Source organism: Taudactylus pleione, unplaced genomic scaffold (assembly GCF_031769625.1).
Source record: "Taudactylus pleione unplaced genomic scaffold, aTauple2 ptg001207l, whole genome shotgun sequence".
Classification (NCBI taxonomy): Eukaryota; Metazoa; Chordata; class Amphibia; order Anura; family Myobatrachidae; genus Taudactylus; species Taudactylus pleione.
In genome coordinates, this window is record NW_028285608.1 from 1 (window position 1) to 24,007 (window position 24,007).

At 43.7% G+C, this 24,007-nt stretch overlaps 1 protein-coding gene across 1 annotated transcript in view; it reads left to right on the top strand.

Annotated features, from left to right (window-relative positions):
- Nucleotides 1-187: 187 nt before the first annotated feature.
- Nucleotides 188-24,007, top strand: part of LOC148451024 (unconventional myosin-Vc-like) — a gene marked incomplete at its 5' end in the record, with an annotated part of 73,978 nt that continues 50,158 nt past the window's right edge. Inside the window, 7 exons of the mRNA XM_088462359.1 lie at nt 188-334; nt 825-989; nt 3,351-3,444; nt 3,537-3,600; nt 14,554-14,734; nt 21,198-21,291; nt 22,609-22,672. Coding sequence (XP_088318485.1) covers nt 188-334; nt 825-989; nt 3,351-3,444; nt 3,537-3,600; nt 14,554-14,734; nt 21,198-21,291; nt 22,609-22,672 — 809 coding nt within the window. The remainder of the gene's footprint in view (nt 335-824; nt 990-3,350; nt 3,445-3,536; nt 3,601-14,553; nt 14,735-21,197; nt 21,292-22,608; nt 22,673-24,007) is intronic.

Consider the following 24,007-nt stretch of genomic DNA (forward strand, 5'->3'; position numbering starts at 1 on the left):
TGCAAATTAAGTTGGCTTGTTGGTTTTATGACAAAAGCCACTAATACACTGTAATGTGAAATATTTTGCTATTTTAGTAAGTGTTTAGCACATACTTTAATATACTGTATGTAATGCTTAAAAAGATCAAACCGTATTGCAGACAGGTAAATGATGTGTTTCCCATGGTGATCATTTTGTTTTAAAGATGCGGGAGGAGCACAAGGCTTTAATACTGCAGAAGTATGCCCGTGCTTGGCTGGCCCGGCGCAGGTTCCAGAACATCCGGCGCTTTGTGGTGAACATACAGCTCTCTTATAGGGTGCAGCGCCTGCAGAAGAGGCTGGAAGACCAGGTAATGGTTCTATAGCATGCAGGACCAGTCCAGACTTCCCAGTCCAGGGTGCCAGCATTTTGCATCTTCATTTATCCCTGAAGAACATTCTATTGCAGTGTTATATGTATATATGTATGTATATTATAAGGGCACAGTCGTGCCCTTATATTAACGCTGCATGTAAAAAAACTGATTTCTCCATAGAAAATGTTATATATATATATATATATATATATATATATATATATACATATACACACACATATATAGTAGAAAAGGCCTCGGGGAACTGTCAGCCCTGGGGTCCTGGATGTGACTGTGATGCAGGTGTGCCGTCATTTGTATGAACAGTGCAAGGAGTAATATTGTCCTTTCTCTGGACATAGAAATATTCTGAGAGATAATTTATGTCTTATTGGCATGTCTTGCTAAGCAATCGGATTTAACACCTGAAAATGTAGGTTAATGCATGCTATCTCACTGGTAACTGTAGTTCATTTTGCTTTAGAACAAAGAGAACCATGGACTGCTGGAAAGGCTGACCAGTTTAGCAACCACGCATTCACATGATGTTGATAAGCTTCATAAGATGGAATCAGAGCTGGAAAAATCTGTCACGCAGAAGAAGTCACAGGAGGAAAAAGGGAAGAAGTACAAGGATGAGACTGAGCAGGTGTGTGCCCCGTACAGTCACAGTATGGGCTCAGTTAGTGTAAATCAAGATTCAGAGTTACACAGATTTCACTAACCTGGGCTTACTGGTTGCAATATCCGTGTTCTGATTACATGTCACTTACAATAGTCTCTAAAACGATGAGTATATATATTTTTATAATCCGGGTTTATTCTTTCTTTATAGTTTTAAATGACCAGTAAATTAGTTCAAGCAATCTGAACAAAATGCCTAATATGGGTTAATGACATGATAGAGAGACTGGCAAAATATGGTGCAGCAGTAATCCACACCCCTCTACTGTGGCTCACTTATAGCAGGGTGCTGTTACATGTAAAGGAGAGATCAGCAACTTATGTAACAGCTGTCTGGTCAGCTAAAAGAATTGTGTACGAGTAACTCACATGAAACAGCACCCCTAGTGGTGAGATTGCCGTTAATTATCTCACTGCCAATAACATAGAAGGGTTGATTCTGAGTCAGACGCATTCGTTACCACTTTTCCATCTGGCCGTGGCTGTCTGCTTACTACATTATACTAATCCATATATCCATATATATAAAAAATCTGCCTATCCCGCCCACTATTCTTACAGCTTTCATCATTAGTATCAGGACTTAGACCAGTCCCATGCTGGGTGTGAAAAAACATCTGGTTGAAACAAATGTCCCATCTCCATCTACACGCTGCAAACGAGTACTGAAGTCGACCAACACTCCCATGAGACAGATCAGTTCGGTGTGATCTCATGGTTGCCGCCCAGTTACCGCACCGAGAAATGCCTATGTCATGGATAGTGTGGACAATCAAATGACAGATCAATACTACACACTAGCGAACTCCATCCGTGTGTACATTACCACTTGCATCTAACTAAGAATCAGCTCTAGGCTGTACATCATGGATTGTCCCACTCTTAGGTGCTTAATGACGTAGATTCTGTAAAGCTTGGCGCCCGCTCCATTGTAAGCCGATGCCGTTGAGCATATGATTGCTAATTAGTAAGATGGGTTAAAGTGATATCAGAGTTTGCTATCTTCATGCATCATAATAATTACTCCAGTATCAGTGGCTAACACCAACATCTCCCCTATAGTCTGTAATATCCAAGTGTTCTATAGTGTTCCAAAATAAGCACACTGGAAATCCTATGAAGAGAACAAGATGTGCATCACAAATACACTGCTCACCTCACAGCAAGGTGTCTGCTTCCTCACCACTCTTGGGAGCCTCCTGCTTTTATTAAAAGAGAATCTTCTCCTGTGTGTAGAGAGGCAGAAAGGTATTAGATGTGCACTGTGCAGAACTCCGACCTGCAACTCTTTGCTTCCACCCATTTCATTCCTCCTAAAATACTGCTCAGTTTAGACTTAACTATGGCTTCCAAAAGAGAGTGTGGACACTGGGACTGATTTCCTTACGTGTGCCCCATTTGGGATGTTGTTATCAGACCGGCGGACGGCATGCCGCCGGTCTGAATCTCGAGACTGAAAGTCCGACATGGGACTAAAGATAGGCATCGAAACACTGATGCCTATTTTAATCACAATGCCGGAATCCAGAAGGACGCCAGCCCAAATGAGGTAAGTCTGGGGCGTCCTTAGTGTTAGCTGCTGGGGGGGGTGTTAGTTTTAGGCAGCGTAGCGGGGTTAGGTTTTGGTGGGGGGGGGGTTAGACACCCCTAGGGGGGAGGGTTAGGAGCCACTGGGGGGGGGGGTTAGAGTAAGGCACTAAGGGGGGAGGGTTAGGTTTAGGCACGAAGGAAGGAGACTTAAGTTTAGGCATTAACGGGGAGGGTTAGGCTACAAGAAGGGAGGGTTAGGGTGAGTAGGGGAGAAGGGGGAAGTATACTTACCCGACCTCTGTCGGGATACCAACCATCGGCATGCCGCTGTCTGTATTTTGACAGGAGGCATGCCGACAGCTGGCATTTCATACTGATTCTGTCTCATTTGTGTGTGTGTGAGACAATTATATCATGCATGCATTCTGCCTAGAACTACGCTTTCCATGTGGAACACGGAGGTGCAAAATGGGTCTCTTTTGGTCAAGGCAACATCTCCCCCTCCTCTCCCCCAACTCAAGCGTCCCTCACCCACTCTCAAGCCTCACACAGCACTTGCGTTAAACAGCCCTAGATGATATTTACAATCACAGGAGAAACAAAAGCATGGTGTCCTCCTGCCACAGAGAAAAGTAACCCCATGCTGGCCAGCACAGACCACATAACCTGTTCACATATCCTGGTCACTGAGTATTCCCCTAGCCAAAGTTGTTCTGAGACATATTATAAATGGGTCCCTGCAATACTTAGTTGTTGCAAATCATGATTTAATCATTTTTATTTTGTCTTATATCAGAAAATGACCAAACTACAAGCACAAAATACTGAACTCCTGGAGCAGAAGCAGAAGTTGGAGGTCAAACTGGTAGAGAAGACTGAGGAAATGAAGGGTGGGTCTTTTACCTTCTCTTCCCTTAACGTCTAGTTTTATAATAGAGCTCAATGAAAAGGCTTAGTTAACTTTGTGCTTTTTTTTTTTAAGATAAAATGGATGAACTTACAAACCAACTGTTTTCAGACGTGGAAAAAGAAGGAAAACAAAGAGTGTATGTACAGTTCATTAATGGCTGATGTAATGAGACTGCGTTCTGAAACCAATAAGGATGCACAGATAGCTCCTTTCTAGTTGTTGTATTCAATTGTATAAAAAAAAAATGGATTTGGAACATGTAGATAATTGCTCTTCCATATTGCCTCAAATTGGCATATCCTTAAATAATTGCCTCATCTCCCTAAGGTGTTTTCGGTGGGTACCCACAAATAATAATTATGCCCAGCAGTAGATATTGAAGATATCTGCTGCTGTCCCCCATTTTCGACCACAAAAGCATCTCCCATAGAAAACTATGGGGGCTGTTTTCTTAACAAATTTACCAAGCATGCCAGAACTTGTCCCAGGTAGCTTACACCATCTGAAGTGTTGTTAGCCATGGTAACCTATGAGCTACACATGGCAAAAAGCACTAGGAGAGGGATACGTATGATCCCTCACCAGCACACAACATGATCAGCAGACCACACATACACAGTAGTGCAGCGGGCTCTGGGAACCAAAAGTAAAGTGATCGCTAATGTACACATGGCAGGGATGGGCTCCTGTCCTTACATTTGAACAATATGACATCCCGGCCAGAGGTGTAACTAGACTTAATGGCGTCCATGGCAAATACAAAATTGTCGCCCCTTTAAAAGTTTTTTTTTTTTTTTTTTTTTAAAAAGCTGTAAAATTCTGACATAAAAGTAAATAAAATACACGGTACAACTGTCTCTTTGCCCTCATTCCCAAAGCCCAGTACTTCCAAATACCTTTCAGTTCTCCCAGAACCTTCATCCACTCATCTTTTCTGCACCTCACCTTTATTTCCATTCATCCTTTTGCTTGACACATAATACAACCATACATACTTCAAGCTAAGCACTTACTCTAACCTCTCACTTCCAAAAAATAACAATTACACATTACCTGCACATAAATGTGACTTGGGATAAATGTGATTGTCATAAATGAGAACTGGATTTTTTTCATTATTAAACCATAAAAATGGCGCCACCAAAATCTAAAACACCAATAATATTAAATACAAAACACTCTTGTTTTACATTTAATATTACTTCTATTTTAAAAACCACTGAAATATAGGGAGTTAGCACTGTCCAGTGTTTGCATTCATGCAATACAGTGCCTCTTATACCCCAAAATGGTGTTGGAGGACCTCATGTCCTGAAATTAGTCAAGGTCCTGCGGGAAGCGCTATAAGTAATCAGGAAGCCACAGCGCTGATACAGTGTGTATGTAGGGGGTCCGCCTACATGTTAGCTGGGAGCAGAAGCAGGGTTGCCAAGGATAGCATAAAATGTACATACTGTATACTGATTAGGGGTGTGCACCGGCCACTTTTCGTGTTTTGTGTTTTGGTTTTGGATCTGGATCTTTCTTCGTGTTTTGGATCTGGATTGGTTTTGCCAAAACCACCCTTCCGTGTTTTGGGTTCTGGGTTTTGTGTTTTGGATCTGTATTTTTTTGAAAAAAAGCATAAAAACAGCTAAAATCACAGAATTTGTAGGTTTTTCTGCTCCTATGCTATTATTAACCTCAATAACCTTAATTTCCACTCATTTCCAGTCTATTCTGAACACCTCACACCTCACAATAGTGTTTTTATGTCCAAAAGGTTGCACCGAGGTAGCTGGATGACTATGCTAAGCGACACGAGTGGGCGGCACAAACACGTGACCCATCTAGGAGTGACACTGCAGTGGCAGACAGGATGGCAGTTAGAAAAACTAGGCCCCAAACTGTACATAATGCAAAGAAAAAAAGAGGTGCAAGATGGAATTGTCCTTGGGCCCTCCCACCCACCCTTATGTTGTATAAACAGGACATGCACACTTTAACAAATCAATCATTTCAGCGCCAGGGTCTGCCACACAACTGTGGCTGAAATGATTGGTTCGTTTGGGCCCCCACAAAACAAGCTGGCAATTAATGTGTCCCTGCACAAACTGGCTCTACGGAGGCAAGATGTCATCCTCATCCTCCTCATCCACCGATTCCTCACCCTCTTCAGTGTGTACATCCTCATCCTCACAAAGTATTAACTCGTCCCCACTTGAATCCACCACCACAGGTCCCTCTGTACATTCTGGAGGCTGGTCTCCCTGGAAGAGCTGATAATTCATTTTGATGAACATCATCTTCTCCACATTCTGTGGAAGCAACCTCCTACGCCTTTCGCTGACAAGGTTCCCGGCTGCACTAAACACTCTTTCGGAGTACACACTGGAGGGGGGGCAACTCAGGTAAAATAGAGCCAGTTTGTACAGGGGCCTCCAAATTGCCTCTTTTTCCTGCCAGTACAGGTATGGACTGTCTGACATGCCTACTTGGATGCTGTCACCGATGTAATCCTCCACCATTCTGTCAATGGTGACAGTATCATATGCAGTGACAGTAGACATGTCAGAAATTGTTGCCAGGTCCTTCAGTCCGGACCAGATGTCCAAACTTGGTCCTGCCTGCCCTGCATCACCGCCAGCGGGTTGCTTAGGATACCTAAGTTTTTTCCTGGCAGCCCCAGTTGCGGGAGAAAATGAAGAAGGAGCCGTTGACGTGTCACGTTCCGCTTCAGCTGACAGTGTGTTCACCAGCAGGTCTTTGCACCTCTGCAGGCTTGTGTCGGCCGGAAAGAGAGACACCACATAGGCTTTAAACCTAGGATCGAGCACGGTGGCCAAAATGTAGTGGTCTGATTTCAACAGATTGACCACCCTGGAATCCTGGCAAAGCGAATGAAGGGCTTCATCCACAAGTCCCACATGCCGAGCGGAATCGCTCCGTCTTAGCTCCTCCTTCACTTTCTCCAGCTGCTTCTGCAAAAGCCTGATGAGGGGAATGACCTGACTCAAGCTGGCAGTGTCTGAACTGACTTCACGTGTGGCAAGTTCGAAGGGCTGAAGAACCTTGCACAACACGGAAATCATTCTCCACTGCGCTTGAGTCAGGTGCATACCCCCTCCTTTGCCTATGTCATAGGTGGATGTATAGGCTTGTATGGCCTTTTGCTGCTCCTCCATCCTCTGAAGCATATAGAGGGTTGAGTTCCACCGCGTCACAACCTCTTGCTTCAGGTGATGGCGGGGCAGGTTCAAGAGTGTTTGCTGGCGCTCCAGTCTTCGGCACGCAGTCGCTGAATGGCGAAAGTGGCCAGAAATTTTTCGGGCCACCCAAAGCGTCTCCTGCACGCCCCTGTCGCTTTTCAGAAAATTCTGCACCACCAAGTTTATTGTGTGAGCAAAACATGGGACGTGCTGGAATTTGCCCAGATGTAATGCCCGCACAATATTGGTGGCGTTGTCAGATATCACAAATCCCCAGGAGAGTCTAAGTGGGGTAAGCCACTGGGCGATGATTTCCCTCAGTTTCTCTAAGAGGTTGTCGGCGGTGTGCCTCTTACTGAAACCGGTGATACACAGCGTAGCCTGCCTTGTAACGAGCTGGCGTTTCTGAGATGCTGCTACTGGTGACGCTGCTGCTGTTGCTGCGTAAGGTGATACATCTACCCAGTGGGCTGTCACAGTCATATAGTCCTTAGTCTGCCCTGTTCCACTTGTCCACATGTCCGTGGTTAAGTGGACATTGTGTACAACGGCATTTTTCAGGACACTGAGGACACTTTTTCTGACGTTTCTGTACAGTCTCGGTATCGCCTGCCTAGTGAAGTGGAATCTAGACGGGATTTGGAACCGGGGACACACTACCTCCATCAATTGTCTAAATCCCACTGCACTAATGGCGGATACCGGACGCACGTCTAACACCAACATAGCAGTCAAGGCCTCAGTTATATGTTTTGCTTCAGGATGACTGCTGTCGTACTTCATCCTCCTCGCTAAGGACTGTTGGAGGGTCAATTGTTTAGTAAAAGTAGTGGTGTTCCTACTTCCTCTCTGGGATGATGAACGACTCCCAGCAGCAGCAGCAACAGCAGCAGCGGCAGCAGTAGGCGTAGCAATGCAGGATCCTCCGGAGGAATCCCGGATAGGAGAGTCAGTCATGCCAGTGATATGGCCTGCAGGACTACTTCCGATCCTGACTAAGGAGGAAATTGACGAGGAGGGAGTTGACGGTGTGGTTTGCAGGCGCTTGGATACAACAGGACAACGGGATTTAGGTGTCCCTGGACTGCTTACGGTCTGAGCCAAAGTTTCTGAACTTGACAGTAACTTTTTATGAATGCGCTGCAGGTGCCGTATAAGGGAGGATGTTCCTAGGTGGTTGACGTCCCTACCCCTACTTATTTCACCTTTACATATGGTACATATGGCAAGACAGTTGTTGTCCGGATTTGGATAGAAATATTGCCAGACCAAAGAGGTGGAATGTTTGGTCTTCTGCCCAGGCATGACCGTGATGGGCTTTTTCATCCCACGGACAACAACTGTCTCCCCCGGAGCCTGATTTAAACAAACCACATCACCATCAGAATCCTCCTCGCCAACTTCCTCCTCAGCGCCAGCTACACCAGTATCCTCATCCTGTTGTACTTCAACAGTGACATCTTCAATTTGCATATCAGCAAGTGGACTGTGGGTGCTCCTTTCAGCACTTGCAGGGGGCGTGCAAATGGTGGAAAGAGCCACCTCTTCCCGTCCAGTGCTGGGAAGGTCAGGCATCGCAACCACCACCACACTTGGACTCTCCTTGGGGATTTGTGATATCTTCTTAGAAAGCACAGTTCTTCGCTGTGCTTTTGCCAGCTTAACTCTTTTGATTTTTTTAGTGGGAGGAGTGCTTCCATCGTCATGTGAAGCTGAACCACTAGTCATGAACATACTAGGGATCGACCTTAGCCGTTCCTTGCCACTCCGTGTCGTAAATGGCATATTGGCAAGTTTACGTTTCTCTTCAGCTGATTTAAATGTCTTTTTCAAGGTCATTTTCCTGAACTTTGCCATTTGGGATTGTATGTGCCCTCTACTATGACATTGGGCATCGGCCTTGGCAGACGACGTTGATGGCATGTTATCGTCTATGTCATGACTAGTGGCAGCAGCTTCAGCACTAGGAGGAAGTGGTTCTTGATCTTTCTCTATTTTATTTTTATCGGAGAAAGTTTGGTCCTCCATTTATGTTATATCGATTTGATATATACGTGCGGCTAAACACAGAAAATAATTTTTTTTTTGGTTTGGACTGGAGTGTACTTTGTGGGTTACAGCACCCTTTAACGGTCAAGCCAGCCGGCCCTTTACTTATGACACAGGCGCACTCTTGGCACTACTTTGTTGATGCACGTGCGGCTACTGCGCACACAATTCACAAACACAGAAAATAATTTTTTTTTGGTTTGGACTGGAGTGTACTTTGGGGGTTACAGCACCCTTTAACGGTCAAGCCAGCCGGCCCTTTACTTATGACACAGGCGCACGCTTGGCACTACTTTGTTGATGCACGTGCGGCTACTGCGCACACAATTCACAAACACAGAAAATAATTTTTTTTTGGTTTGGACTGGAGTGTACTTTCGGGGGTTACAGCACCCTTTAACGGTCAAGCCAGCCGGCCCTTTACTTATGACACAGGCGCACGCTTGGCACTACTTTGTTGATGCACGTGCGGCTACTGCGCACACAATTCACAAACACAGAAAATAATTTTTTTTTGGTTTGGACTGGAGTGTACTTTCGGGGGTTACAGCACCCTTTAACGGTCAAGCCAGCCGGCCCTTTACTTATGACACAGGCGCACGCTTGGCACTACTTTGTTGATGCACGTGCGGCTACTGCGCACACAATTCACAAACACAGAAAATAATTTTTTTTTTGGTTTGGACTGGAGTGTACTTTCGGGGGTTACAGCACCCTTAACGGTCAAGCCAGCCGGCCCTTTACTTATGACACAGGCGCACGTTTGGCACTACTTTGTTGATGCACGTGCGGCTACTGCGCACACAATTCACAAACACAGAAAATAATTTTTTTTTTGGTTTGGACTGGAGTGTACTTTCGGGGGTTACAGCACCCTTAACGATCAAGCCAGCCGGCCCTTTACTTATGACACAGGCGCACGCTTGGCACTACTTTGTTGATGCACGTGCGGCTACTGCGCACACAATTCACAAACACAGAAAATAATTTTTTTTTGGTTTGGACTGGAGTGTACTTTCGGGGGTTACAGCACCCTTTAACGGTCAAGCCAGCCGGCCCTTTACTTATGACACAGGCGCACGCTTGGCACTACTTTGTTGATGCACGTGCGGCTACTGCGCACACAATTCACAAACACAGAAAATAATTTTTTTTTTGGTTTGGACTGGAGTGTACTTTCGGGGGTTACAGCACCCTTAACGGTCAAGCCAGCCGGCCCTTTACTTATGACACAGGCGCACGCTTGGCACTACTTTGTTGATGCACGTGCGGCTACTGCGCACACAATTCACAAACACAGAAAATAATTTTTTTTTTGGTTTGGACTGGAGTGTACTTGGGGGTTACAGCACCCTTTAACGGTCAAGCCAGCCGGCCCTTTACTTATGACACAGGCGCACGCTTGGCACTACTTTGTTGATGCACGTGCGACTACTGCGCACACAATTCACAAACACAGAAAATAATATTTTTTTTGGTTTGGACTGGAGTGTACTTTCGGGGGTTACAGCACCCTTAACGGTCAAGCCAGCCGGCCCTTTACTTATGACACAGGCGCACGCTTGGCACTACTTTGTTGATGCACGTGCGGCTACTGCGCACACAATTCACAAACACAGAAAATAATTTTTTTTTTGGTTTGGACTGGAGTGTACTTTCGGGGGTTACAGCACCCTTAACGGTCAAGCCAGCCGGCCCTTTACTTATGACACAGGCGCACGCTTGGCACTACTTTGTTGATGCACGTGCGGCTACTGCGCACACAATTCACAAACACAGAAAATAATTTTTTTTTTGGTTTGGACTGGAGTGTACTTTCGGGGGTTACAGCACCCTTAACGGTCAAGCCAGCCGGCCCTTTACTTATGACACAGGCGCACGCTTGGCACTACTTTGTTGATGCACGTGCGGCTACTGCGCACACAATTCACAAACACAGAAAATATATTATTTTTTTAGCACTTGGGGGGAGCACCCCTGATGGACAGAGCACCCCCTGGACAACACTACAGCACTCCTTTAGGACTGGGACACTGCACAGGACTTTGGAGTGGACACAGCCCCTATGGAGAACTGACTGCACAACACAGTCCAGCCAGCCCCTATGGACTTTGAAGTAGTGGACACAGCCCCTATTAACAACAGCAGCACAGCACAACACAGCCAGCCCCTATGGACTTTGAAGTAGTGGACAACAGCAGCACTACACTACACTACACTACACAGCCCTAACTCCCACCCTCCCTCTTCACTGTCCACAGCCGAGTGAGAAAATGGCGCCGACGTGTGTACCTTATATAGGATCCAAAACCCGCGAGACTCGGAAGGCGGGAAGATGACGTTTTGCCTCGATTTCAGATCCGAGTCAGGCGGGAAAAGTCGAGCCTGACTCGGATCGGACTCGGATCGGGGGGGCTCGGGGGGGTTCGGATTTCAGAAATCCGAACCCGCTCACCCCTAATACTGATAGCATAAAACCAACACATGGGGGGAGGGGGGGCATGTAATTACATGTGGGGAGGTAAATATGATTGAACCTAGAAAAAATGAGGTTGGAACCTAAATTCTACACGTGATGGGGCCCTTAGACCCATATAATTATAATTATGAACTTATTGCAATCATATGTAGTATAACAACTACTGGTACCCAAGTCAATTAAGTATATATTTCTTAATGCACCTGGTTTCTGGAAAGATGATTATTCAAAGTAATACATTTCCAATAACAAAATCAGGACAGTCCTGAAAAACACTTGGAGCCTGGGACACAGGAGAGGTTTGAAAGTGATAACACTTGAAGACAGACAGATGTCTCAGACACCTGACCATGTTTGTTTCACTCAGCAGGAAAATACACAAATATTATGTAGTGTGAATTTGTTTAATGCCCAAAGAGAACATTAAATAGAGAGGTAAACATAAGGTGCGTACACACTAGGCGATCAGGAAAGACAGTACGATTATGACATCGTAATCGTACCGTCGTGCCTGATCCCCTGTAGTGTCTGCACTGAACGATCAGTCGTTCAGTGCAGGCACTGTCCATCATTCCTGAACATGCCAATCTGTCGTTATCGTCAGATTGTGCTGCATGTTCAGGCGATGGACAATGTCGGCAACGATCAGCGGGAGTGCGCATCGCTGGTCGTTTCCGACATAGAAGTGCACGATTTGTGCACGATTAATCGTAATCGTGCAGTCGCTCAGTAATATCGCCCAGTGTGTACCCACCAATAGAGTGCATACATGATATGGCAAGCGCATCCAATCACAGATAGATGAGTATAGAATCACAATCACAGATAGATAAGTACAGAATCACAATCACAGATAAATGAGTACAGAATCACAATCACACATAGATGAGTACAGAATCACAATCACAGATAGATGAGTACAGAATCACAATCACAGATAGATGAGTACAGAATCTCAATCACAGATAGATGAGTATAGAATCACAATTGCAGATAGATGAGTATAGAATCACATATGGATGAGTATAGAATCACAATCACAGATAGATGAGTATAGAATCACAATCACAGATAGATGAGTACAGAATCACAATCGCAGATAGATGAGTATAGAATCACAGTCACAGATAGATGAGTACAGAATCACAATCACAGATAGATGAGTATAGAATCACAATCACATATGGATGAGTACAGAATCACAATCACAGATAGATGAGTGTAGAATCACAATCACAGATAGATGAGTATAGAATCACAATCACATATGGATGAGTACAGAATCACAATCACAGATAGATAAGTACAGAATCACAATCACAGATAAATGAGTACAGAATCACAATCACAGATAGATGAGTACAGAATCACAATCACAGATAGATGAGTACAGAATCACAATCACAGATAGATGAGTACAGAATCTCAATCACAGATAGATGAGTATAGAATCACAATTGCAGATAGATGAGTATAGAATCACAGATAGATGAGTACAGAATCACAATCACAGATAGATGAGTACAGAATCACAATCGCAGATAGATGAGTATAGAATCACAGTCACAGATAGATGAGTACAGAATCACAATCACAGATAGATGAGTATAGAATCACAATCACATATGGATGAGTACAGAATCACAATCACAGATAGATGAGTGTAGAATCACAATCACAGATAGATGAGTATAGAATCACAATCACATATGGATGAGTACAGAATCACAATCACAGATAGATGAGTATAGAATCACAATCACATATGGATGAGTACAGAATCACAATCGCAGATAGATGAGTATAGAATCACAATCACAGATAGATGAGTATAGAATCACAATCACAGATAGATGAGTATAGAATCACAATCACAGATAGATGAGTATAGAATCACAATCACAGATAGATGAGTGTAGAATCACAATCACAGATAGATGAGTATAGAATCACAGATAGATGAGTATAGAATCACAGTCACAGATAGATGAGTATAGAATCACAGTCACAGATAGATGAGTACAGAATCACAATCACAGATAGATGAGTATAGAATCACAATCACAGATAGATGAGTACAGAATCACAATCACAGATAGATGAGTACAGAATCACAATCACAGATAGATGAGTACAGAATCACAATCACAGATAGATAAGTATAGAATCACAGATAGATGAGTAGAGAACTGTCCTAACTCACAATCTAACACAGTCATGACAGATATGCTTCTCCAGAGCTTCTGCAAGGAGTAGTAGGTATAAAAAAGGAATTGGCGAGATTAGGTCATTCCTAGGAGGGGCAACAGAGAAGTAACAGCCACTGAGCCTATGATAAATAACAACATGTAAGTGCAGCAGGGAAGAGCTAGCCTGCAATGAATGAATAAAGACTCTAATCCCCTTGCTGTGCTACCCATGACAAACTACAGATCACAGTGAGGAGAAGAGATTATTTACAAGTAGCCACCCCACCTTCCCCATTAGAATAGTTTAAGAAATGTGAAATAACGGAGGTGGCACAGGGCAGTCCAAAACAAGATCAACCAGCCCCTATCCCAGCCCCTGTATTATTTACCCAGTTTCATTCTTCTTCGGCTGACTCCTCCTGGCTCCTCTGCCCTGACAGCCACATCACAAAGTCATTAGGTCACGTGTGCAAGATGCATGCAGGGAGCAGCGGCACCCACAGGGGACCTCACGAGAACCCTGACAGCCTGGGCCAGTACTACAGAGAACTGCTCCCTGTGCGCTGCCCCCTCCCCCTGGGCCTGCCCTGTGCCCAAGGCAAGTTCCCCACTTGACCCAGCCTTTTTACGCCACGGATCCCAGCAGTACTTAATTTCTTATTGCATCATATAGCGGCGATTAGAAATTAGAATTATCAAAAACCCAATGATATTAAATGGGGCCCTAAGGGCTGAAAAGGGAATGAAATCATACAGTGTATTCTAATAAACCCCCTTTACTAATAATAGTCCAAACTGTACCATACCGGTACTCGTACACATACATAACTTTTTACAAGTGCTCATTTTCTTTCATGTCAAGTTTAACTTTAATCACAACATTCATCAGCATTAGAGCTTGGTACGTAGTGACTATACCCCAGTCAGGCATTGAGAACATGGATTGAATGCATTTAAGAGCAAAGCAAATATGTTGTCTTTATTTTTAATAGACGATCATTTTTTTCACACCAGTGTGTTCACAGCCTAATAGATGTGGTAAAGTCACAATGTAATTCTTCTATGTAATTCAATTCAGTCTTTCTAGCTAGACGTATTATTAGTAATGACTGGCAGCAGACATTGCCTGTATGTTACCCAGTGCTCTTACAAATGCCACTACTGATATTGTTCCTTTTACACAGTAAGCTTGAAAAACAGTTTGAAATCCAGAAAAAGGATTATGAAAAACAGATAAAGCAGCTGAAAGAGGAGATTGAGGTTCTGAAAGAAAAAAACAAGAAACTTTTACAACAGATGGAACAACAGACAAAATTAACTGATGGATTAAAAATGGAGATGGTTCAGCTGTCCAGCCAGGCAAAGGTAGGGATCTCACTGTACCCAAGCCAATGTTTATGTTTACATACTTGGAGCTGATCTGATATTTCCCATTGGTGGAGCTTGGACTATCTATGTAATGTACTGTAAATTCTCTATCTCATCCAGCCAGTGCAGTGTATTTATTCAAGTTTTGCAATTTAATTAGATAAGTTATCCCAGGGATTGACAATCGCTGGTTTTATTTAGTGTCGTCAACCAGCATTTTATTGCTTTACAGGCATCTGGTAAATCTGGTTAATCTGGGATTATATATTTTCAATCATTTATAATATATTGTTCCTCCTCTAGTAGCTCTCGTCAGCACTACTAATATCCTCCATGAGCAATATCACTCACTGCTGCCACTTCCTCCCCTACCCATAGCTACTATTTCCCTTCCACAGTACTTCTAGTTGGGACTATGACTTCATCTACTAGTATAGTAGTCAGAGTTAGCACTAATCAAACTGCTACTTCCATCACTGGTAGTCAGGGATAATCTTCCTCTTCAAGTAGTAGTCAATTAGTATTACTCCATTAATAGTATTCATTAGTGGCTACCTCTTTTGTCAGTGTGATTTATTTTTACTCCAAATCAGAATTTGTGACTCATCCATCCAGTCTGCACATGTTCTGTTCAGTTCACTGACTTCCTTGCTCAGCAGTTTTATTAGTGCCAGTGTTACTAAAATTGGTGGACTTTCATAACTGCAGATGTAATTATAGTCTATTGAAGTACACTGAAACATTAGTACGTAAAGAATTATTATAGGTGATTTTATTAGTTGTCTTGTCTTCAGGACTTTCTCTGATGTGTAAAGCTAAATTGGGTAAGAGCATACTAAATAAAATGTACTTTAATAGTGCTTAATTATAAACTAGAGTCTGGAAAAGCTTTTGTAGGAAAGAAATCTAAAGATCAGCACTGAGCTTAATTATGCCGGGTACACACTTTGCAGACAGATTGCCGTCTGGCCGTCAGTCTGATTTGCTGTGTATGCACACTTACTGACTGACCGGAATGTATGGCCACAGGAACTGGTGGTGATGTCATTGTCAGCGGATCCTGCGGCAGCAATATGGGTCTGTCGGTCATCCGTGCACACAGGAAGATGTGCATAGTATATCTGAAGGATGGGAGGTAGTCAGCATCCCGGCGTGCGGGATACCGACAGTCAAAATACCGATGCCGGGATCCCGGTTCCAGTATCCCGCCCGCCGTTATCCCGAAGGTAAATATCTGTTGTTAAGGGGAGGGTTAGGGGTTAGGCACTAGGGGGAGGGTTAGGGTTAGGCACTACATGGGGTGGGTTAAAGGTTAGGCACTAGGGGGAGTTATAGGCACTAATTGGGGAGGGTTAGGTTTAGGGTGCGGGGAGGGGGAGGTTAGGTTTAGGAACTAGTGGGGGAGGTTAGGTTCAGGCACTGGGGAGGGAGGGTTAGGGGTTAGGGTACTTACGTGATTCTGTCGAGATTCTGACTGTTGGGATGCCGCTGTTGGTATTCTTACCGGCGACATCCCGACCACCGAGATCCCGTACCCAACCCCTGAAGCATATATTGCATCTGCAGTGTGCGCAGCCTTCACAATATATCTGTTAACGACATCATTCACAGATATATTGGTCAGATATACTGACCAATGGCCGGAACGATATATTGTTTGTAGGGTGTACAAACGATATATCGTCAAGTATGTACCCACCATTAGCCTCACATTTACATACTGTATAGATACACACAACTGCATACATGTATAAAGATAGTATTGCACACTAAGACCTGCATGTGGTAGTTTTGATCTTTTTAATAACACTTTTCAGATCGGACTGTGTGCTACTTTGTTATTATAAAGTTGATATAACTTTAGCTGGAAATACTTTTCGTGTATATTACTAGTAGACATGACCGGATTTCCCCACACACCTGCTATTTCCTCATAATCTGGAGAGTGTGCGGAATGTTATATATCTCCTAGCTGTACTTCCGGGATACATAGATACTGTCCTTACATAATCGGAAATCCCCAGGCAGTGCCAGTAATCACCACTATATACAAGGGAATTTACAAATTAACTTGCTGTAGGAAGGTATTTGTTTTAGCTTGATTACCTTTCCAGTAAATAATTAATCATAAGGGACTGTTTAATACTGCAGCTTATTGTGCTGCATAAATCTTCAGCTAACTTGCTAATAAGAGGGATTTCATGCCTACACATGATTGACAAATATAGTATATTTTCTGTAGAGCAATCTTTTTAATTATTTTAGAAGTAGAACACATTGAAAGAACCCCTCACTAATGGTGGGTACACACGGGGCCTGATTGAGACCCGGACGCTAAGCCGCGAACGAATGCAGCCAAAAGGGACCGGGTATGCAAATGCCGCGATCGCACTGTCTGGTGGAAGGACGCCCTCTATGTCTTAGAGAGTGATGGCAGAGCGAACGCAAGCTAGTATAAAGACGCCCACCTTTCTCTCTTAGCACACGTCATCTCCAGGAAGTGTGTGATTAATCAATGACATCGAGAGCCATCGGAGCTGCACGCATCGCTTGAGGTAGCCCCTACACCACCGCAAGCACCGCGATCAGTGCTGTCTAAGGCCATGATTCAGAGCCGGACGCTCTGACAGAGCGCTCGCTCTGAATCTGGGCCGTCCCTCCTCCTTTTTGGAGCGGCCTCCTGGCCGCTCGCATAGCTGTGGGTGACCACCCACAGCTATAGCAAGCTGCCAAAATGATGGTCGCGATGGTCAAGACCATCGCGACCATCGGGCTTGCGACGAGACCCTTGCGGTAGGGTCTCGCTGCCGCAAGCCCTGGAGTGCTTTTGGCTCTATCAGAGCCAAAAGCACTCCCACTGACATTACTAGTGATGTCAGTGGGGCCAGCCCCAGACGGTAGGCGTTGCCCAAGTGCGAATGCGCACTTGGGCAACATCGACTGGCTTGCGAGCGCTCAGCGCTCGCGAGCGGGTCTGCATCAGGCCCTAAAATCCAACCAGGTGATGTGTACAATGACGCTTCTTTGCTAATTATGCACACCCCTAAAACACCGTTTAGATGCCCAGACACTCCTGCATTCACACATCCACTCCCCCGTTCACAAGCACCTTCCCCTATTACCACCCACAAACGGCACATTCCCGAGCGCAGTGAGTGACTCGCGCATGCGCATATTGACGCATACGCATGCACAAATGTGCGAATATCGGCCATAGCGTTCATTCGTGGCTTAGCATTCGGGTCTGAATCATGCCCACGGTACAAGCGACAATGATAACGATATAATTTTCGATCTACCGGGTGTGCTGGATGATCGATATTGATCATCCAGCACACCCACCAACGACTATAATGAAGGTCCCTATAGTAACCCGGTCGATATCGACCAGGTTGGCCTGCATGCAAAGGCGATGGTCGATATCGACCATAAGTGCCCGTGCATCACAGGTCGTTGGTGTCCGAAAAATGCACGATATGAATGATAATGATATGATCAATATCGTTATTTTTCATATCGTCCATTTAAGTTGTACTGTGTGTGCGCACCTTAAGGGTCTCATTTATCAGCAAGTGATATTATTGTTATCACTCGTTGCTAATCTTAAATGGTGCTCCAACCAATCAACCCTTTACTGTCAATTTTCAAACACATGATAGTTAGGAGCTGATAGGTTGGAACACCATTTAAGACAGTGGGCCCTTAATGCGGGGCATTAAGGGCCCACTGGGATCTGTAGTTCACCTGTAATGAAATGTTGAAATAAAAACACACACACCGTACACAGTATAAGTTTAATACATACATACATACACACTCACACATACTCACCTATATTACCTTGAGTGGTCCCCTTGTCCAATTGGCTCAGACACGGACCTTCAAGGGAGGAAGCCGCGTCTGTGCTCTTCATTCGGGAAGTAATAACCATCCTGGTTAGGATGGTTATTACTTAGTGCGAGGGTCGGCTTTATCGTTTTGTTATTTTAACAACACCTTGGATGCCTACTGGACAAGGGGACCACTTGAGGTAATATAGGTGAGTATGTGTGAGTGTGTATGTATGTATGTATTAAACTTATACTGTGTACGGTGTGTGTGTTTATTTCAACATTTCTTTACAGGTACCAGTTGGCCCTTAATGCCCCGCATGCTGGTACTTGTGGTTCTCCAATTACTAGCATGTGGGGGAGACTTGTTGGGACCTGCAGTTCTACTGTAAAGACAATGTTTTTATTCTTCTATATTTACACTACACTAACACAATCAACCCGCCACCCACCGCCCAGGGGTGGTGGTGATAGCCCTGGGCTATCAGCCTAGGCTAGGGGTGCTCTGGAGAGGGAGACCCCTTTATTGGAGGGGTCCTCAAATCCCCAGGGATCCCTGGCCTGGGCTGACTAGCGGTCAGGGCTGATGCTGCGGCTGGGGGGCCCGGTGATAGGGCTCCCCTGGCTGTGGCATCAGTCCCCCATTAGAAAAGGTCCAGGGCTGGTTCTGTGAATTACAGGGAGACCTTAAGCAAATTTTTCCCTGTAATTCCAGAACTAATTCCCATAGCCCAGTGCTGGTTGAACTAAGTAGAGGGAGACCCTAAGCAATTTTTCCCTGTACTTAGTCAACCAGACCTGGGTTTGAGCAGTCCGGGGCTGGTTCTGTTTTGGGGGGGGACCTCACGTCAAGTTTTTTTTACATTTAACTATTTATTTGCTTTTTACAGTCAGATACATGCAGGCATCTTGCTGATGTCTGCATGTATCTGTGTCAATCCGACCTGCTCATGCATGCGCAAATCGAAAGCATGAAGCAGGTCTATTAATTTGGTGATTTGAAGTTCGATTTGAAGTCCGATTTTGAGGTCGATTTCAAATCGAATGATAGTAAATAAGGGTTTTGTGTGTTGGGCTATGTAAAAGTACCAATGTTTTCCCGATGTTCGATTTGAGGCCGATTTGACTAAAATTCGATTTGAAATTCGATTTCACATTCGATTTGGCCCTTAGTAAATACTCAAATGCAAAATCGAGTACAAATCGAATGAAAATCGCACTTCAAATCACTCAAAATGCCAAATCGACCTTTGATAAATTTACCCCCAAGTGTTGAGTAGGGCTACAACTTGTCTCTTATTTATCTATTAGCATAGTGCTCTTCACCAAATTCTAGACCTATTGTATTGGTCTCTATGTAATCTTTTTGAGACTTATAGAATATCTTTCAGCAATTGTTAGAATTGATTATGCACAGTCTGGGGCTGATTCCGAGTCACATGCATCCGTGGGCACTTTTCCGTCTGCCCGCGGATGTCTGCTTACTACATTATGGCAATGCAAGAATCTGTCTTTGTATAGCAAAAATCTGCATGTGGAGGCCTATCCAGCCTATCAGGCACTGTGAGTCTGCCTTTTTTTTTTTTTATCTGTAGTACCTGAAAATAGAAAAGAAGGGCTGACTTTCATCTGCAAAGCTAATGTAAATATAATATCAACTGTCTAAATTTCTGTCACAGTATGGAGATTTTTAAATATATAGAAGACTGATGGTTTGGTCCATACTGTATAACCTTATTCATCAAATGAGGTTGTGCAGACTGGTGTTACATTGCTATAATTATCTAAAATACAAGGCAAACTGCAAGAGCACAACACTAACAACATACAAAGCAACCTAGTAGGAAATTCATGCATAATACACTCTGCAACATTGCTATGTATTATAATATCTGGAATAAAAATGAGATTCTAAGTGTACATTTGTGTCAAGTTGTGAATCCTATTAACCAGGCCAAGGTGACCTCATTCATATATCTGCCAACACTAACAGGAACTAGGAACCATTGGCTTGATTCAGAGTTACAATTGTGGGCACTTAAACGTTCGTAAATGAATGGATATTTCCTCCTGTACTCAGAGGCCATCCGCAATGCCCCCACCAATCTGCTGGTGACAGTAGCCGCCATCATGAGCACTTATTTGCACCAACATGATCCAGCGGGATCTCTGTATACGCGCGCCTCTGTGCAGCCCACACCTCTATAAATGCACGCTCAGTAGCAAGTGGCGATACGGCTGACATCCATACAACTCTGATTTGCTGTAAGTTGCAGGCCTGATGCATACGCTGTCTGCTAAATATCTATTGAGAACCTTACACAGAAGGAATTACGCGCAACTGTGAATCAGGCCCCGTGTGCTCAAGTATATGGGGGAAGTGGGATCTTTATTTGGTATAGGTGGGCATCAGGTTTTATATGTATGTTTTGTGCACAACTCTGTCCCTCCTTTTACAGATGTGTATTTTGTCTGTCCCTCACCACATTATTTCTTTTTTTTAACATGCATCATAATTACACAGTCTCCAAGACTTCATTGAGAAGACTCTATGCAGTATGTAAACAGATGTATGTTTGCAATTAATGCATGTGTCAATGATGTACTTACCTCTGCCATGCCTTCCACAGAAAATACCCGAGTTTGAAACACAAATTGAAATTCTACAGACCCAAGTAAAGGAGTCTGACAACCAGGCGCTGTTACAGAGGCAAGACATGAGGGGTAGGTTACCTTTCTCCTTTTTAGGGATGGGAAAAGACCTGGAAATGGATAACTTGGAAAGTGCCAATAAAGGAACATGTATCGCTTAAGTGTGTGACTGTACAAAATGTCTATTTGGCTAACTGTATTTTGCTACACAAATATCCATTCTTTCCGTAGCATGCTAGCATAGCATGTCATACCCAACAACAACAATGACCAACATATTGTGCCCTGGATGTCTACCATAAATACAGACTATGTACTATCCAATTGGCCAGCGTGTTAGCTGGTGGCTACACTTGTTAACTCTGAATAGCTGATTTCTGCTCACAGCCTATAGAGGTACATATAAAAATCAGCTCCATTAACTGGCTAGAAAACGCGTTAATTGAATCTGCCCCTTATTGCCCCTGCCTCCTTTCACACCAGCCTCCAATATCTCTGTCGCTCTGCCCTCTTCATTTGGAACTCACACCCTTCGCCATATCAGACTTGCTGGGACACATGGTACAACCTTATATTTCACACTTTGATACATTTTACCAGGTAGATGACTACAAACAAATCTTTTTTTCAGAAATGGTGACGTTGGTGGTCAGGTTGTACAGGTTTATACTTGGGGGAAGTGGCTGGATCCTTTTAGTGCAGTTGCCAGATGACTACACCCTTAGGCCAATTTTAACCACAGCATGCCCGGAAACTATGTGAACAATAAAAATTTAATCATCCCCGGTATTACGCTAATTGTTGGGCAACACATGTAGGCCAAACTGCCAATATTGCAGCGATATATATGTATACGAGCCAGTGGTGTTTTAACAAATGATGGGGCTCGTGTGCAAGGTTTTGTGCAGGACCTAAGATGCCCTGCAATACTGTCAGACACTCACTATGGAGAGTTTAATCCTGCAATAGAGACATGTTTAAAATTAAAAATAAAGACTCATGGGTTTATTTACTAAGCAGTGCTAGGAGACAGAGTGGCTGGCACCTTATCACTTTTCACTCTGTCTCCTAACACTGCATAGTAAATAGACCCCTAAGCATGGCACAGCACCAGGCACAGCGAGAGTAAGCTAGCCTGTTCTGTTTGAAGATGTTTATCCTTGATTCCAGTACCTGGCTGTCCTCGGGAGCAACATAGGACGGTAATGTTTTTGTAAACCTCTAGAGAAATGTTTAGAGCACTGATATATAAAGTAACAGAACAGTAGCTGATATATGCTTGAGGGACTGTGCCGTTTTGGCATATTATTACACGTGTCCTTCTCTGTCCTACTCATTGTTTGCCTCAATCCAAATTCGCCACTTAATTATGTTTTTTATTTATTGTAGAAAAGATGTCTGAAATGGCTAAACAGCTTTTGGACAGTTTTGAAGTGGAAGATGTTAAAAACAGGTATCAGAATGAATTGCTGGTTGCATAGCATAAAGAAATATAACGTTGTAAGTATAGTGTGTGGGTATCATCAGCAAGGCCGTGAAGAGGTCTGGCCGTACCTTGTACTATGGGGCATGGCCAAGCGTGTAGGGACATGGCCACACCTCATTGTGAATATCAGGGCCCTCTGCAGGTCTTCACCAAGGTTCTTTGTACCCGCCCCTGATCATCTGTGTCAAAGTTGTAGGAAAATGCAGGTTCAGAAAACAATTTAAAAAAATGTGTTCAGCATTAAATGTATAAAATTAAACACCAAGCTTTGATTTACTTGCTATTCCTAGACCTACCGGGCCCGATGATGAGTGTAATGAAACTTAGCTGAGCAGGCATCTAAAGCTGCCCACACACACAGTGATATTTTACCCTATTTGGCCGATTTCGACGAATCGTGGCTACAAATCGTGTAAAATATGCCAAAATCATGAGTGTCCACTCACTATCACGATGCCAATGCGCGTCTCCACTCGTCGCACATTGCATCTTCAGATCTGCCGTGCTGTAGGGTAGATTTGCCAATCTGGGACACAATGCACTGGATGCACGATAGATCTTAAGTCAGATTGGAAATTTTTTACTCCAAATCGTGTGTAGGACTGCCGGGGAGCTGCCTGCGGAGAGTTCAGGGGAAATCGCACACATCGTGGGATCGTGTTCAGATCGCTATGTGTGTGGGCACCTTAAGCCTCTCACCCATGAAATTCCCTTTGACCTGGACTAAAGGACCATTTGGTGAATTGTAGCATTTTATTTTAACTCTTATAACTCTGCCAAAACCAAAATATTTTAGGTTTGAGCAGGAGTTATGCTTTACATTTAATCCAGAATAACACAATAGGATTTAGTAATTCAAAAGTACCGTACACAGAATTATTAATTCGATGCCGACAATATTCCTGAGGCAGATAGCCAGAGTGCAATACATTTATATAGCAGTTTCATAAATGTATTATTATTATTATTTATTATTATTATTTTTTTAATATAGCTAATAAAGTTAAAGACATTACAGAAAGGCATAAAGTGAATCTAGGGCACTGTAGGCATTTCTGGAAAAGTTTTTTCTTGAAGCAAAATAAAATCTAAGTGACTAAAACCTGAAAGAATATAGAAATTGATTTGTTTTCATGTATAATTAGTTAGAAATTACCATTGTGAAATAAATTGTTTAAAAAAAAAATGTGTATAATAATCTATTATAATATTGAGCTGTAGGAGGTTATATAAAATTGAGTTGCCCATATGCAATTAGGTTTGTGGCCAAATCTGCCACATATCACGTGGCCTGACTTTTTC